The sequence below is a fragment of the Lissotriton vulgaris genome, chromosome 10 (genome assembly GCF_964263255.1).
Source record: "Lissotriton vulgaris chromosome 10, aLisVul1.2, whole genome shotgun sequence".
Lineage (NCBI taxonomy): Eukaryota > Metazoa > Chordata > Amphibia > Caudata > Salamandridae > Lissotriton > Lissotriton vulgaris.
The window spans coordinates 27,370,987-27,386,913 of NC_141698.1; the positions used below are offsets into that span (position 1 = coordinate 27,370,987).

Consider the following 15,927-nt stretch of genomic DNA (forward strand, 5'->3'; position numbering starts at 1 on the left):
GTAATTTCAGCATTCCACATCAATCAACCAGTGGAACTACCAGTCTTTCCAAAACCTAAGACTGTAGCAGAAAGGGCCCTACATACATTAAATGTCAAAAGGGCAATATTGTATTACATAGAAAGAACACAAACTTTCAGAAAAACCAAACAACTATTTGTAGCGTTTTCCCCAACACATAAGGGCAATCCTATCTCCAAAGCAGGCATTGCCAGGTGGATTGTAAAATGTGTACAAATATGTTACATAAAAGCAAAGAGGACATTAATTGTTCCTCCTAGAGCTCATTCTACACGTAAACTAGGGGCGTCTATGGCATTCTTAGGAAACATTCCCCTAGATGACATATGCAAAGCAGCAACTTGGGCTACACCGCATACCTTCACAAAACACTACTGTGTTGATGTGCAGGCAACACAACAGGCTAGAGTGGGCCAGGCTGTACTAAAGACTTTATTTCAAACTGTTGCAACAGACACTGGTGACCACCGCTAGGGAGGTAACTGCTGTATAGTCTATTCATAAATGTACCATCTGCAGCCCATATGCCTTGAACGGAATATGCTACTTACCAGTATGCATCTGTTCTTGGCATAGAGGGCTGCAGAGTGATACATGCCCTCCCTGCCTCCCCGGGAACCTGTGTCTGTTCCAACATTATCTTATTTAGATACACTTACATGGGCATCTCTTTCTGTATTCTATCACACTACTCCATCTAACCCTACTATGGCAAAACAATCTAAGGATGGAGCCGATGCCCATGCGCACTAGCACCCAACGGAGGAGTCATCGGTCTTGTGACGACAAACGACTTCTCCAAGAGAAAAACGAGTGCAATCATCCGAGCCCAACACCAGATGGCGATCTATTCATAAGTGTACCACTCTGCAGCCCTCTATGCCAAGAACAGATGCATACTGGTAAGTAGCATATTCCTTACAACCAAAGAGCTCTGCCCTGAGAAACCGCGAAACCGCCTCCAGACCCACCTCTGCTCCCAAGTCCAAGTGGCCCACCGGTCCTGCAAAGTTTTCCCTGGGATTCTGAGCCAGAGTCCACTGTGGGATAATCCCTGCCCCCACCGGTCTCTGGGGTGCTTGACCAACGCTGTCCCTACGTCCCCTAGCATCAGAACAGAACTTACCTGGGCAGCTGTGGAGTTTTCTCCAATCAACCTTTTGGCCTGAGTCTGCAGCCTTTTTCCAAAACCGATCTCTCCAATTTATTTGCATTGGGCGCCCGACTCTGTGTTGGCAGTCTGCACTCGGCCACCCCTGTGCCACTGAGGGTGTACGTTTGGTGCTGCCTTATGCCCCTCCCCCCCTTCCCGTGCTTACCTTAAACTCCTGGAATTTGACCCATGGCACTGCTTTACTTACCTGTGAACAGCGCAGCTTCGATCACCCCCGTCTCCATTGGTTAACATTGGGTGCCCGACCCTGAATTAGACCTCTACACCGGGTATCCCTCTGCCGCTGGTGGTACAGTCTTGGTACTCATGTGATCCGTGCCTGGCGTTGACCTGAAATCCGATTTGTAAGTCTTGTACTTACCTTCAAAACTGCATTCTTGCTTTCCTCTCTTAAGTTTAATATGCTGAAGTGAAAAATTGCACAAAATGTCCACTTTTTAAATAGAAAAGTGTTTTTATTTCAAAACATACTTCTCTTTTAACTTACATGTTGGTCTTAAAATAAATCTTGAAAGAAGCTTATTTTCATAAAATTTGTGTGAATCTCCTCTTTGAGTCATATGCCATTAATTTGCCGCTGTGTGTATAACAAATGTCTTACACTCCTCTGTGTTAGGCCTAAGGCTGCTTGATCACACTACCACAAATTGAGCACCTTGGGTTAACATTGAGCCCTGTACACTTCTCGGGGAATCGCTGGACTCTTTACACAACATAATCACTTTGCGGTGTATTACATAAGGAGCCAGCTTCCTACATTTGTCCTCTCAAAAAGAATACAATAATAACTGTGACCCTTTGCCCTTGCATCTTTCCTCTCCCCTCACACCTTCAGCCCGCAGCGCTGTGGAACTGATGCCATTTTGGGCCTTTTCCTCCCGCTCCGATGGTGCCCAAAAGTTCACACCTGGGCTTAGTAGGTCCTACTCTGCATGGCCATGACTATATGCAATGCTGTCCTAGTCAGCCCCCCTTGCATCACCATGGTCCTTACACTGCTTCATTGAAGTTGATGTTCTACTCTGTGTATTCAGCACATTAATTTGCTTGCTATCCTCCACAGTGCTGATCATCACCACTCAGAAAAGGGGGTGGTGATGAACAGAGTGTCTGAATTAAGCAGACCACTCTTACCCAGTCCAAAGATCAGGGCTTGATCCATCACCGTTTTTTAGCTCACTGCACCATCCCAGCTCAGAACCTGGCTACATGCAAATTAGTCTGACCCTGGCCCAGTGCATCATGGGAACAGGGCAGACTAAACTACCAAGCCAATTCTTATACTGGGAAGGAAACAAGCTTCCGGGGACCGGTTTCTGGCATTTCAGCCGTCTTCGGCCCGGCTTGGTGATGGATCAAGCCCTGATCTTTGGACTGGGTAAGAGTGGTCTGCTTAATTCAGACACCCTGTTCATCACCGCCCCCTTTTCTGAATCGGTCATCACCACTGGCAGTCAGTGTAACACAATTGGTTTAGAAGATGGGTGTTTGACAAACACGCTCTGCAATTTTCAAGAGAACTGATACTCAATGTATTGTCTCTGCCCACTTGGGTGATGATAGGATGACGAATATCCCACTTGTTTATGATTTTAATATTGTTGGGGCATCAATTGGCATTGAAACTAAAAGGTATGTGTAGTGGGTTGCAGATCGTACATTGAAGTGGCACATAGGGCATACATATTTGCTGGATATTTGACACTCCTCTTCACTGCTTCCTTGAGCACTTCAGGAATAACTTACCATCCAAATAGTTATTCTTAATGGCTTGTGCAGAGGTATCCCTGTGTAGGTCCACAAAGTTTAGATTCATGCCTGAATTTTAGGATAACCACCAATTATGTGAATGAGTTCTATTTAGTTCTTTTAGGATACTTAGTTTATTTAGTTCTATTTAGTTCTTTTAGGATAATTAACCAAGTGTTCGAACACATTAGATTTCCGGACCACATAGGTCCCTTCGTACTGCACTAGTCTTATACATGTTGTGTTGGTCTAATAAATGGTGCCCTTCTTAAAATGATGTAGAATTGTTTTTCAGGGTGGCGCTGGCAGCGTGTTTAGGAGCAGTTGGGGATGAAGAGACTCTATGGATGTGTATGAAAAAAATGACTGTCTTGGGGTGAATTCCTATGGATGCACAATTCCCTCACAGAGCAAAGCCTAGCTCCAAACAACCATCATCATCTTAGGAGAGATTAAAGTGAATGTGGGCTGGAGGAGGGGTCCTTCCAGATCTTTGAGAATTTTAGACTGCTGCACCTCTCTCCCCTGTTAAACAGTCTGCAGTTGATCACATTAGGCATGTGAAGGAAAGTCATGCGATAGATCACGATTACCAGTGTCTGACATCTACTGAGAAGTATGTGGTCAACTTGCATGACATTGTTCCCTCTTCTAGGCTCAGCCGTACACCATCGTTTCACCGGCTGTGCTCAAGGCCGATATAGTGAGCCCCCCGCAGCCTGCCACTGCAGGACAGCCCACAGCACCAGTTGGTACAGTCCCAAATGAGCAGGAGCCATACAAACAGTACCGTAAGTAACACGCTAAGCAGGTTCTTCAAGGCACCATGCCCATACGCACGTTTTTGAAAGGCCTAAATGCTTAAAATGGTGTAGCAATAATTTGAAACTTTGTTAATTGAATGATCCAAAGGGACTTGTCCAGTAGAATCCCTTGCATTATTATGATGGGGGAGGGTGACTTTTCTGCGAGTCGTGTTTAGATTCTGCCTACGTGTGCAGTGCACAACAGTTGTGAGTTTTGCTTCAACCGTTTAGTTCAAGCTTTGTGGTGGACAGGGGTTTCGAGACTTTTTTGTAGGTATCTGACATAAAGGTGTTACATCTATCATTTGTCCTTCGTGATTTGACTTTGCCTTATTTCCCTCACCCCTATGATATCAGAACTACTCTCCCTTAGCAACTGCCCCAGAAAGTGTGAGGGTAGTTTGGGTTTATGTAACTACTATATGTATGTATATCATGGTTTATGAGCCAGTTTTTTTAACCATTTTGTAGCCCCTTTTTATAGTGGAATATTATGTACAAAGAAATCTATTGTTATCACAGAATATACTATGACCTGCAGATTTGAATCCATTTGAGAGACTGTGGCATGCATGGCAGTCATCCCACAGGTGTGCAAGTCACTTAAATGTCCAGGAGACGTAAGAAATGTTCAGATGTTTCAACTGGTTTGTTTTTAAAGCATGAACTACGAAGCAAAATTATTTTGAGTGCAGCAGCAAAGGAGGACTCTTGGCTACTGCAAGGTCAGAGACCGATTGTGGCAACTTTGCAGCAGTATGGTTTGCAAGTTTAGAGGGTTTGCTTAAGCAGAGGGAATACATGTATTACACGGGCTCAGCAAGTTCTGCATTACAGATCTTTCAGCAGTTGTATGTAGAATATATACACATGTATTCAACGCCACGTCAAGGATTTAGTTCTAGTGTTTCCCTGACTAGTACAGATACCTGGGTCTTTCATACAGATCCTGGCTTATAGTTACCCTCTTGCAGACAACTAATCCCATCAAGAAAGATACATGAAACAGTGTTCCCTTTTATTTAGGCACACTTTGTTCTTTTTTCTTTAAAGATGGGCCCAATAACAGTCTAGAGTTACCGTTATTAGAGCGATGATTGGGACGTTTGGGTTTTCATAGTCTCTTCTCCCCAGTCATTGCTTTTAGTCTTTCATTTTGTTACATTTCTGAACTTCATGGTACCTTGTCTTTTCATTCTTTTTCCTCTGCAGCTGTTCCAGATGTATCCACCTACCAGTATGATGATACTTCTGGTTACTACTATGATCCTCTCACTGGCCTCTATTATGACCCAAATTCTCAGGTAAGGCATGGACCCTGTTCCTTCCGGTCTCCTAAAGACTTTAATTTGCCTTGAAACACATCATTTTCTTCCAGGCGTGCACAGTCGCTAATATGTTGGACTGAGCTACTAACTAGCATCCTAGAGGGGAGATGAAACTTGACATGTATTGCCTATCCTTGTCTCTTTCTTTTTTTAGTATTACTACAATGCTCAGACGCAAAAGTACATGTATTGGGATGGTGAGAAGTGCACATACATTCAGGCCCCGGATCAAACATCAGCTGCTCAGAAAGATGGAGCCTCCACCTCCAAGGAGGGTAAAGAGAAAAAGGAGAAGCATAAATCCAAGACTGCTCAGCAGGTTAGGTTTAATCGACACACCTCTAAATATCATTCCTCCACTTGCTCTTTCAGTTATTTCCGCTTCCGTTCACTGCCGTCATTGCTCATTCTTCTAAAAAAGTTTCCCCCACATCCTTCAGTCATGGTCTGCTGCTAACTCCTGGTACTTTGGTTTTTCAGTCTGCCAGTCTAAAACCAGCATCTCGTTGAAACGCATCCACTCTTCTTTCATTGCTCAATGAGCCACTTACTCCTTCTTTCACTTAGAGACTTCTTCCATCTTTAAGCCTGTTCAACTTGCATACTTTTACTTGTATCCTTCACTGTGTGGTGGTTTACTTCAGCATATGCTTCCCCTGTCCTTTGTCTCATATTAGCCGTATGCTGTTTTGTGCCCTTTAACACTGCCTTTCACCTCTGATTTTAGTGCCTCCTAATAAAATATGTGCTCACTTCAAGGTCGCCCTGTCTGTCTCACGTATTATACTGAGCCTTATTTCCTATCCCAAACATTGTCCAAACGTTACACTGACCCTTCTGCTCTGATTTTCTCACCTTGCACGCCACAGCTTGTTTCTTACTGCCTAAATCTGTTGCAGATTGCCAAAGACATGGAGCGCTGGGCCCGCAGTCTTAATAAACAAAAGGAGAACTTCAAGAACAGCTTCCAGCCTGTGAACTCCAGGGATGATGAGCGGCGGGAGTCTGCCTCCGCTGATGCTGGCTATGCCATCCTGGAAAAGAAGGTAATGCATACAGCTCTGGAGTGTATCCCCTGTCTTATTGTTTGAGCCATCTAGTATTTCTGATATATATTTGCTGTAGATTACTCACCTTATGACACTCTTCCAGGATATATACTGAATCATGAAGCTCTTACAAAATTGCTTGAACCCTGAAAATGAGCATTCCAAATAAAAGACTTTCCTCAAAAAAACGCACAAGTGCCACAAAAGGGTATCCCTCCAATGTCGCCCCTGTTCCCTGGAGAGGTCTCTAAGTCAGTGGTATTTGTTTCCTGACTCAAGCAGTACTAGAAGGTCCTGGTTTTCTTGAAGGGACAGTCATTTTGCCAAAGGCAGTGCTTAAAGCCTGTATAACAGCTGTAGCACTTTATTTGCGGCTTTATAGGCTTGCCTTATCTACAGATCATAGAGGAAGACTAAGACAGGCCATTTCAGGATGCTGTTTGTTCTCTCCCACATGCCTCCTCCGTCCCACCCCTAAACGCCCTGTCTAGCTTTCATCATTTATCAAACTTGTCCAGGATGAAGGTCGGGATAGCAGAACTCCATTTTAGTGCAGCTCAGACTCTTCTCCATACGAGCACAAAAAATAAAGCAATGTATTCTACTCTGAATTGTGCAACCCTGGAATTAAATGTGCAGTCTACAGGGCGACCGTGTCTATCAGGAATAAATGTGTGCAAGGGCCATTCTCATAATAGAAAAACCTGTACAAACCTCCATTAGACAATGATGCGAAGTTCAAACAAGCAACTAAAATGGAGACTAATTGTAAGCCACATAACTAAGAAAATGATATGTTAACAGAATAGTCATTGTCAAAACGCGTCATGGAGGATTTGATTTCAGACAGCCCATCGTTTGTAAACATCAGTATTTTAGTCTTAGTCGAATACTTTCTGACACAAGCAATAATGTGCTGGGAAATGTCTAGTGGTATTTTTTTCATTTTTTTAAAATCTTTTATCCCACCCAGGTGCAATATCTGCTGTAAAATGCAAATAAACGTTTTCTTTTGTAGTTGTGGGTTGCTATGGAATGCAGGCAAATATGAGGCTAAATTCTGCCATGTCGATTCTTCCTTGCAATGTGCCCATATAAATACAGCATAATTGGCTGCTGCTCACTTGACTTCGCCAACCTCAGTCGGACTATTTGGTGTTCTTTTGTGAAGTGCCCACTCCTTGTTCCTCAAAATGTCACCCTGGCACTTTTGCATTAGATGTTTGATTTGATTTTGGGTTTTATAAAGCGTGTGAATGCCCATGGGCGTCTTGGCGCTGAGTGACACTAGAGCCTGCTTCCTAGGGGAAGATGTATCCATAATCCGTCTGTCAACTAGTCCAGAAAGATGCCTTCCATTACCCAGCAGAACCATAAACACCCCAACTGTTATGTGAACTTTGGAGTATTGGGCTGGAAGGGCTTTTCTTCTTGTGGGAAGAATTTGAGCACTTGGATTGGTTCATAGTGAAGGTTTTGCAATGTGTGTCCTTGATGTTTTGACATGTAGATGTTTAGCATCGCGAAGATATGTTTTGGAGCCAGCCCTCAGGCAAGCCAGTTCTCCAGTTTTGGATGCATATATATTTCTTTGCTACACAAGTGAAGAGCAGCAGCTATTCAGTACTGGGTCAAACATTCTGGGGGCCCTTTTGATGCCAAGTATCAATGCCATCGCTTCATAATGAAATTTAATCTGCAGTGGCAAATACTTAGGCACCCAAAAGCCTGATTTTAAATGCTATTCCACCAACTGAAGGCACTTTTTTTGTAGAGCGAAATAAAGTAACAAATTAATGTTTAGGGATTGTGAAATAACTGGAAAAGTAAGCTTATTTGATTCCGGTGCTCTTAGTACAAGTTCATCCTCCTTGAAGAGGTCTGAAATGTCCTGCGTTGAAAAAAGACCATCCAAGAGTCTTCACATTTTAACAATCTAAAGGGTCCTGTTCAGACACACCTGTCTGGTTTTCCTGGGAAACCCAAAGACTCCCCACACCCGATTCAGAATATATGCTCTAACGAGACTGCCAGATGGGTATCTTTCTTATACAAAAGTTGTTCTGCAACACGCGCAGACCTCCTGGATCGCTCCACGGCTGCGGAGACTCGGGAACTGAAGTTTCCATATCCCATTGGACATATTGCTGCATGCAAATCAAACTAGTGTCAATGAATCCTAGACATAAACTCATACATTTTCAATTCCTTCGACTATACTCTACACCCGTCCAAAGAGCAAAAATAGACTCCCCACACGGATGCCTATGATCTATGAACAAGCTGACTTTATCCACCTGGCGGTGAGATGTCCTGCATACAGGCCTCCTGCGCCACTGAGTATTGAACTGTGACATGCATATACAGCGCTATATCTATGTACTGTATGATAAAACTGAATAAAAAAAAAAACGAAAGGCGCCATCTCTAGTGCTTTCAGTTGTGTGAAAGCCCACACACCTGATAAGTGGAAAAAGTTCATGCATTACTGCATCTCCAAACTGTTCGACTCCCTTATGTTAAAAGGGTGCTCAAGTCTAATCCACTTTTTGTGTCCTTGGCCAAACCCCACATGGGCCGTGCCATCTCTAAAGCAGGCATCACTAGGTAGATAGGTAAGTTCATCCAGACTTGTGCCAAGACCAAACGCACACTCCGGTGTCCCCTAGAGCCTACTCTAAACTCAAAAATGGTACCACCCTAGCACTTTTAGGTAAGATCCCTGTACCAGTTACCTGTAAGGTTACCAATTAGTGAATGCCACATTTTTTCAACAAGCATTATTGTGTGGACATTTTAAGCTTGTCAGAAAGATTTAATTGGACTAGCAGTCTTGCAAACACTTAATCAAACATCTGCTCTCTACCCACTAATTTTGAGAAGGACTGCTTATGGCTGCATATGAATCCAAAAGAGCTTCAAGCGGCAAAAAACATTATCTAATATAAGTAACTGGTTTCTTAGAGAGGATCACCCCTCTCCAAATGATGGAAAACTAAACCCAAGTAAATGCATGGCTCTTATTTTGCCAATGAATGTGATCCTCCCAGAACGTATCTGCTAGAAAAGGTGTTTTATTAAATCCGAAAAATTGCATTTTTCTCAGAATAGTTGCAGCCTTTTAGAAACCCGAATCAAGATTAGGCCAAGTAAGGGTAAATTCAAAGATTATTGGCCCTTGGGCAGGGATCCCACTGACACTCTATCCTCTGTGTCCAAGCTACACAATGAGAACATTGAATCAGTTGGTGGTGCGCACTTTACAATTGTAATAAAATAAACAACCTTTGCACTCACTGATGGTCAGAGGCCTCTATTTAAGATACCAGAGGATGCAATGAACAACTAGGCTAAGATTGTCAAGACTTTTTGTAAGAGCTGCAGTGCCGTCATTGGAACAACAGCTTACTAGACCTCATTGTGTGTTATGGTTCAATTCTTTTTATTGGTATTTTCTAAACCGTGCCAAAATCAGCAATGCTAGTCTCAGAAAACGCCGGAGGTCGCTAAACAAAACAAACATGTTTATGCAGTCAGTAGTTCAGCAAAAAATCCTCATCCCCAACCAACCCCCCTCCCCTCTACTCACTTCTTGTGTGTTAAAGTAGATGAAGGCCTGTAAAAGAAGAGAACAGTAGTAGGCTTGAATTCGTCAAACTGTAACAAGTATGTAACTTAGCCGCTGTGCTTTCTTGTATCATGTGACATAAGCAAAAGTTTAAGCAGAGGCAGTATTTGCTTCTGGTATAAAACATGTTCTTTTTGTAATTCCATCTTCACGTTCAGGGGGCCCTCACTGAGAAGCAGCAGCAGCAGCAACATCAACAGAGTAGCTTTGACCTCCTAAGGCACATCGGAGAAGATCGAGATGTAAGTACTGCCTCTTGCCCTGGGAGCCTCCTACATGCTATTGCTGGTCCATCTCCGTCCTTGCCTAGAAATCCAAAGCTACTCACAGAGCTGCCTTTTTGTGTCCATTCTAACCTTGAGCACCTCAGTTATAGTGTTCTGTCCTATTGCCCTGTAAGCAGCCATATAAGAGTACTTGAGGCTCTCTTGTCGCCTTTCAATAGTTCTCTGTCCTACACTGTATTTGTGGTTTGCAACATGTTCTGTTCTTGCAGGACTGCATACAGCACTGCCGATCAGGCGGGCAACTAGAGCCAAATTTCGGGGGGGGGACTGGAAAATATTTTTTGGGGGGGGGCTGATTCTTCCAACCACGGACAAAGTGGCTGTAAGAAGGGGTGAACACACAACAAAAGTCCCATTTACAACTAAATGGTCTTTTAAAGACCTGCTAATTACTCGGGTGCGGCTGCAATGAGATGCTCGCCATCCCGCGAAGCTGTCTCCACTCGGGATGACAGACACGACGGGGGGGGGGCTGATGCCCTGTGAGCCCAATGGGTGTTGCGCGCACCTGCTGTCAATCCAGCCCTTCCTGACCTGCAGTAGTTTACTAGATCAAGACCAATCAGTGCCATTGCACCTCAACATAAACCTGCATTTCTCTTTGAACAGCCATTTCATACGGTAAAAGAGAAAGTATGTGTGACAAACTGTAATCGTTTTGCCTATTTTAGAGTCCTCCTCGTGGCCTTGTCGCTGCCTACAGCGGGGAAAGCGAAAGTGATGATGAACCAGAGACCGCGGCTGAGCAAGAGGAGAAGCTTACAGATTGGCAGAAAATGGCATGTCTTCTCTGTCGGCGTCAGTTCCCCAGCAAGGAGGCTCTTGTGCGGCACCAGCAGCTCTCAGACCTTCACAAGGTACAGAGTCGAAGCGTCCCAAGGAGACAGCAATTTGATGGGTGGGACACAGTGTTATCTTACAGTGGTCAGTGGGCTTCTACATATGGAAAGATGTGCTGAGTACAATCTGAGTGGCTCTAAATCAGTCGTAATGACAGCTCTCGATCAGTATCGCCATTGATGGGCATGTGTAAGCGAACGTTTGCAGTAGGCACGTATATCTCATGAACATTACCTCCAGAGTCAGACCTTTGACTGTTTTTTTCAGCAAAATCTGGAGCGACACCGGCTTTCCACTGCTGCAGCAGGAGGATCCGAGTCTTCGAAGAACGACAGCGAGGTATGAGTGGGACCTCCCTCTTGGCTCATTAGAGTGTGCCTTTGCCAAATGAAAATGAAGGCTTTTATCTAAACTGTTGGACTTGCTGGTACTGTTGCAGGGAGTGTACATTTCTAGAGGGTGGGTGTGTTACAGTTTCATCTTTTTTTATTAAGACCCTCCCAAATCGGGGGCAACTGAAAGCATTGTCATCTAAAGACTGGCCAGTGACCCTCTGCATTGACATTTTCTCCGGGTCTGCATTCAGATTATGGAAGTGACGCCACACTTGCAAAACTACTCTAAAAATGAATAACTCTGGCACATTTTCATTAGCAGACATGCTGTGTGTAGGATTTGAAAATGCTTTGTTTAGTATTACTTCTCACGCATTCATTGGCTGTACAGCCTTCGTACAGACTTGATGTCTGAAGTGCATCGAAGTAATTTATCCGATACTAACTGTTCAGTAGATAAAAATTGTCATGGATATAGATTGCAAGTTTTGAATGTTTCTAGCAATTTTTTATTCTTTCCCGGTGAAATCTCCCATACTCCTTTTGGCACGCTCCGTATTCTGGCTTGCTCCCTATGCCATGCCCTATTCCCGTGGAGGCTTATCTTGTGTCACTTGGCAGCATGTGGCTCTTGTCCACTCATCTTCCCGTTTTTTTTTTTTATGAAGCTCTCTCGGGCCCTTTTGGTTCTACCTCAGGCCCACTGTACTTTACACTTCTATACTGAGAGTTGTCTTGTCTGTTTTGACCAGTGCAAATTATGGTGTACTTGTTAATTGGGGCAACTTGTTGATTTTAACTCACTGCAACTATTACTCTTTGTCTTGGCCTTCATTTTTATTTTGTAAAGTGAGGAGCATGGACAGTTCACAAATATAAATCTGTTTGCCACAGCATAGTGGATTGTTTCCTGGAACAGGTTTTCCTAATACTATAAACTGGGATAAATTCCTTATTTTTTGTTATTCAAAAAGGAATAACTGATGTACTCAGTTGAAATGTGTTTATGCTAGTCTTTCTATAAGCTTGCTGCTATTTGAAAGCCTGCCTTTTAACATTTTCGAGAATATAATCTTCTGTAGAATTGTTTCAGTATCTTCCACCTTCACTTTAAAGGCTGCAACTTTATTATTGAGTCACCTACCAAAGGGCATGTAGGTTTTGGATCTGAAGTAATCCTATTAGTGGAGCAATGTCTTATGCTAATTCATGTGTTGCGTACAAAAATGGAAACTCTGAACAGATTTTTATTTCCCCCTCAGACCAAGTACAGGGACCGGGCAGCGGAAAGGAGAGTAAAGTATGGTGTCCCTGAGCCACCAGAACCCAAGAAGAGGAAATATGCTGCAGAGGCAACAGTGTATGTATGCAGTATGAAATAAGTCCAAATACCACTGACAGTATAAAGCTTAAAAGCATACAGACCAAATGTAAACATCCAGGCTGCATTCGCTCCAATTTCAACTAAAACATTGCACATACAGACTGAACCGATTACAGTTAAACATCAGGAAATGTGTATACTTACTGATGCACCACACAGTATACCATACAGATCCCAAGTCGAGTCCTTTAAAAGCAGCCTTGAGCTAATGTGTCCCAAGTATAACTCAGACCAATGCTTTCTTTAATCAAACGTGCATTTTTCTCCAAGTTGTGTTACTCTGACCTTTATGCAAGTACAGCTGGACTCACACAGTCCTTAATGTTAAGTAAATCAAAAATAGTATTGGGAGCATTTGTAATGAAAACCGTGCGAGCAGAGCTTGCATAGGGGGGTTGAAATGGTGCCCATTGAAAGCCTGTATCATTCATTGCACTACTTATTCAATTCCACCAGTGGATAGTCAGTAAGCATCCCTCGACCACTGGGCCTTGGTTGGAGTTCTTACTGCTCTTTCCTCTATATATTTTTATGTAGTTTGATACTCTGATTTTTTTCAAGTAAAGCAGCTAAACAGTCTTATCTATTCCTCCTCGCAGACCTGTTGGCAGCTTTTCTGACCCAGCAAGTCACACAAAACTGTTGCAATTTCTTAAAGACATAATAGGATTGAATAATGTAGTTAGGATCTGGTTTTCATACTATCTCAAGAATCCCTGTTGGCATGTGAAATTAATGATTTTTTACTCCAATCTCACCTCTAAGACTATCGGGTTAGAAAGCTTCATTTATGTGGTGAGACTGCATTCGAGCTGTACGTGGAACCTCGTGCTTGCACCCTCAAAAACTCAATTGTTGCACACCATTTCCCTGCTGAGAACACCAGACTGGATCTGAAGCCTTGACACTGCTGCCCAAATATGATCTGATATTCAGGCCTGGGTGACGATTTACTACTATTGAAAGCAGTTCTTTTTCATGGGCCCCTTTGTTCTCCACAATTCAGTCAAATTATGCCTGGATTCTTGCATGCTGCTGAAAAACCAATCATTGTAGAAAATGTAAAATCTTAAGGCAGTCACCTGGAAAAGAATCAGAGTCTCTAAGAACATTATACATTGGTAAAATGGATGCAGTTCCACCTTGAACTCCATTAAGGTATTGAACCAGTTTAACCCTGGTGCTATCGAAGTTGTACTAGAAACCTCGTTGGTTGGAATTCCTAAAATACGAAGAGCCCCTCTCAACGCTGTACTACAAGCATCAGCAATACTGGCTACTGTCTCAAGTGTAGTCCTTATTCAAACACAGAAACTGACTGTCTCTGGAAAAGAGTGACTAGAAAACCTGCTTTATCATCAGTAACTCTTAAGGATAAGGGATTCGACTAAACTCCTGATGTGACTAAGACTAATATAAATAAAGTTCTGCTCTATACCTCCTTGTTAGCTGAAGAGCAGCATTATATGTTATCTATTTTCTGTTTTGCTGCACAACCAGCATTGTGATATTTTTTTTGAATCTATGTAATGTAATGTATGTGGTCTTGTAAAGCGCACTGCTGCCCTGAGGCGTCGTGGCGCTGTAGACCGCTGGGGAACCCGTCCTGGCTATCCCTGTGAGATGGTCCCTGCTGGGTATCTCCAAGGTGAAACCAGGCATCCCCGGCGAATGTGGGGGGCCGTTGTAGAGATGAGGCAAGCTAATGCCCAGAGTTGCCGAGTGTGATCCCTGGTTAGAGTAGGCACCGAGGTGAGAATTATCGAGTCCGCTGACCCTGGTCCACGACCCTGCCGCGTCGGGAATTGAACCCTGGTCCCAGGCTGTTCTCTGCTTCCGGGTCTGCCGCCTCTAACCAGTGAGCCACACCACATATGTCGCTTGTTAACTGGAATCTTCCTCTTATGTAAAGTGCTTGATAACCCCTCGGTATACTCCACAGTGTGTAAAACTGTTGCTTAATAGATGTTTGTAGCATGTGCTGCTATAGACCACATATTCTGCACACGTCTGTTGGGCACAGACGTTCGTAGGTTGTCTTTCTTTCGAAGGAGTCTTTGATTTCCAGCTACCTCATGACTCCCACAATACAATCGACAAAGACTGCACCTCAGCTTGTTTTTTCACCCAGTGGGTGAGTGTAGTAAGTGGAATGAGTGAAGAAGAAGAGTTGGTGTGGAGGAGCTGCACAAAGGAAAATTATAATGTAAAGCATCTGTTTGCAAGGACGGAGGGCGCATGTGAATGTAACATACTACATGCTACAAATCTACAGTGACAGGACAACATTTTCCATTTGTAGATCATATGCTCTGCAGGGACTACAAATCAGTGCACTCCCCTAAAGTGGCAAGCAAGCAGATGAGAGAGATGTGTGAGGGTAGGAAGTGCTGTTTAGGCAATTCAAGCTGTTTTTCTGCCCTAAATAGCGCCACTGTAATTTTGATGCAAAGCTTGCTTATGCATCCTATCGGCAAGAGTGACATAACACCTCAGGTACACAAGGAAAAAATCCTTTTGTCATGCCTGTGATTTAAAGATCCTTATAATCTTGTACGTAAACAGGTTTTTTGCAGGTGTACCGTACCCCCCCACCCCCACACACTTTTTGCTAGGTACTGCTGTAATGACTCAGAAATGCCCTAAGCCTAGCTAAACAGAACTCTGTGCATGTGCTCTGACCCTTAAAATGGTCAGTGTTTAATTGGCCTGTCCTCAACTGGCATAGCCTAACTTACTTGTAATTCCCTAGTATATGCTCTCTGGGACCAGAAACAACTCTCATCCTGGGGAGGTGCGACACCTCCTCCCCAAGGATGGGCACAGTGCTCGAGAGGGAAGCTTCAAAGGTCTGCCGCCTTTGTAATGAGACCGAGCCTTTGAATCTAGCTGCAGATTGCAGCCCCTGGTTTACACCCCTACTTGGGGTGGGAAAACGTGGGAGAATAGGTGGTGTGCCCACCTGCCAACTCCACCCCTAAGGTAGGCGAGGTGAAGCACATCTTTCAGTCCCCACCATCTTGAAGATGGGGAGACTCCTCCAGTCAGGGCTAGGGTTATGCCCCCTCCCACTGGAAGGTGGCATAATTGATGGTGTAGTCACCCCAGGAAAGGTGCCCATTGGCCCTACCTGCTACTCCCCTAAAATGCCCTTAAAGTTAGTATTTAGGCGGCTTCCCCAGACCTGGAAACTATTTCCTGCCGACCTAAGAAGGACGAAGAAGACGCCATACAGCGAAGCCTGAAGACAATTACTGACTTGTTTCCGCCCCAACTGTCCTGTCTCAAGCTTCAATGGCCCTGCGAAGAAGACATCGCCTGTACTG

At 43.9% G+C, this 15,927-nt stretch overlaps 1 protein-coding gene across 1 annotated transcript in view; it reads left to right on the forward strand.

The window, feature by feature from the left end:
• The window catches only part of RBM10 (RNA binding motif protein 10), a 185,696-nt gene that overhangs the window by 149,256 nt on the left and 20,513 nt on the right, over nucleotides 1–15,927 (forward strand). The window contains exons 17-24 of the mRNA XM_086940312.1: nucleotides 3,600–3,735; nucleotides 4,963–5,054; nucleotides 5,233–5,397; nucleotides 5,978–6,124; nucleotides 9,914–9,997; nucleotides 10,714–10,899; nucleotides 11,150–11,221; nucleotides 12,480–12,577. Of these exons, the coding sequence (XP_086796438.1) occupies nucleotides 3,600–3,735; nucleotides 4,963–5,054; nucleotides 5,233–5,397; nucleotides 5,978–6,124; nucleotides 9,914–9,997; nucleotides 10,714–10,899; nucleotides 11,150–11,221; nucleotides 12,480–12,577 (980 nt within the window). The remainder of the gene's footprint in view (nucleotides 1–3,599; nucleotides 3,736–4,962; nucleotides 5,055–5,232; nucleotides 5,398–5,977; nucleotides 6,125–9,913; nucleotides 9,998–10,713; nucleotides 10,900–11,149; nucleotides 11,222–12,479; nucleotides 12,578–15,927) is intronic.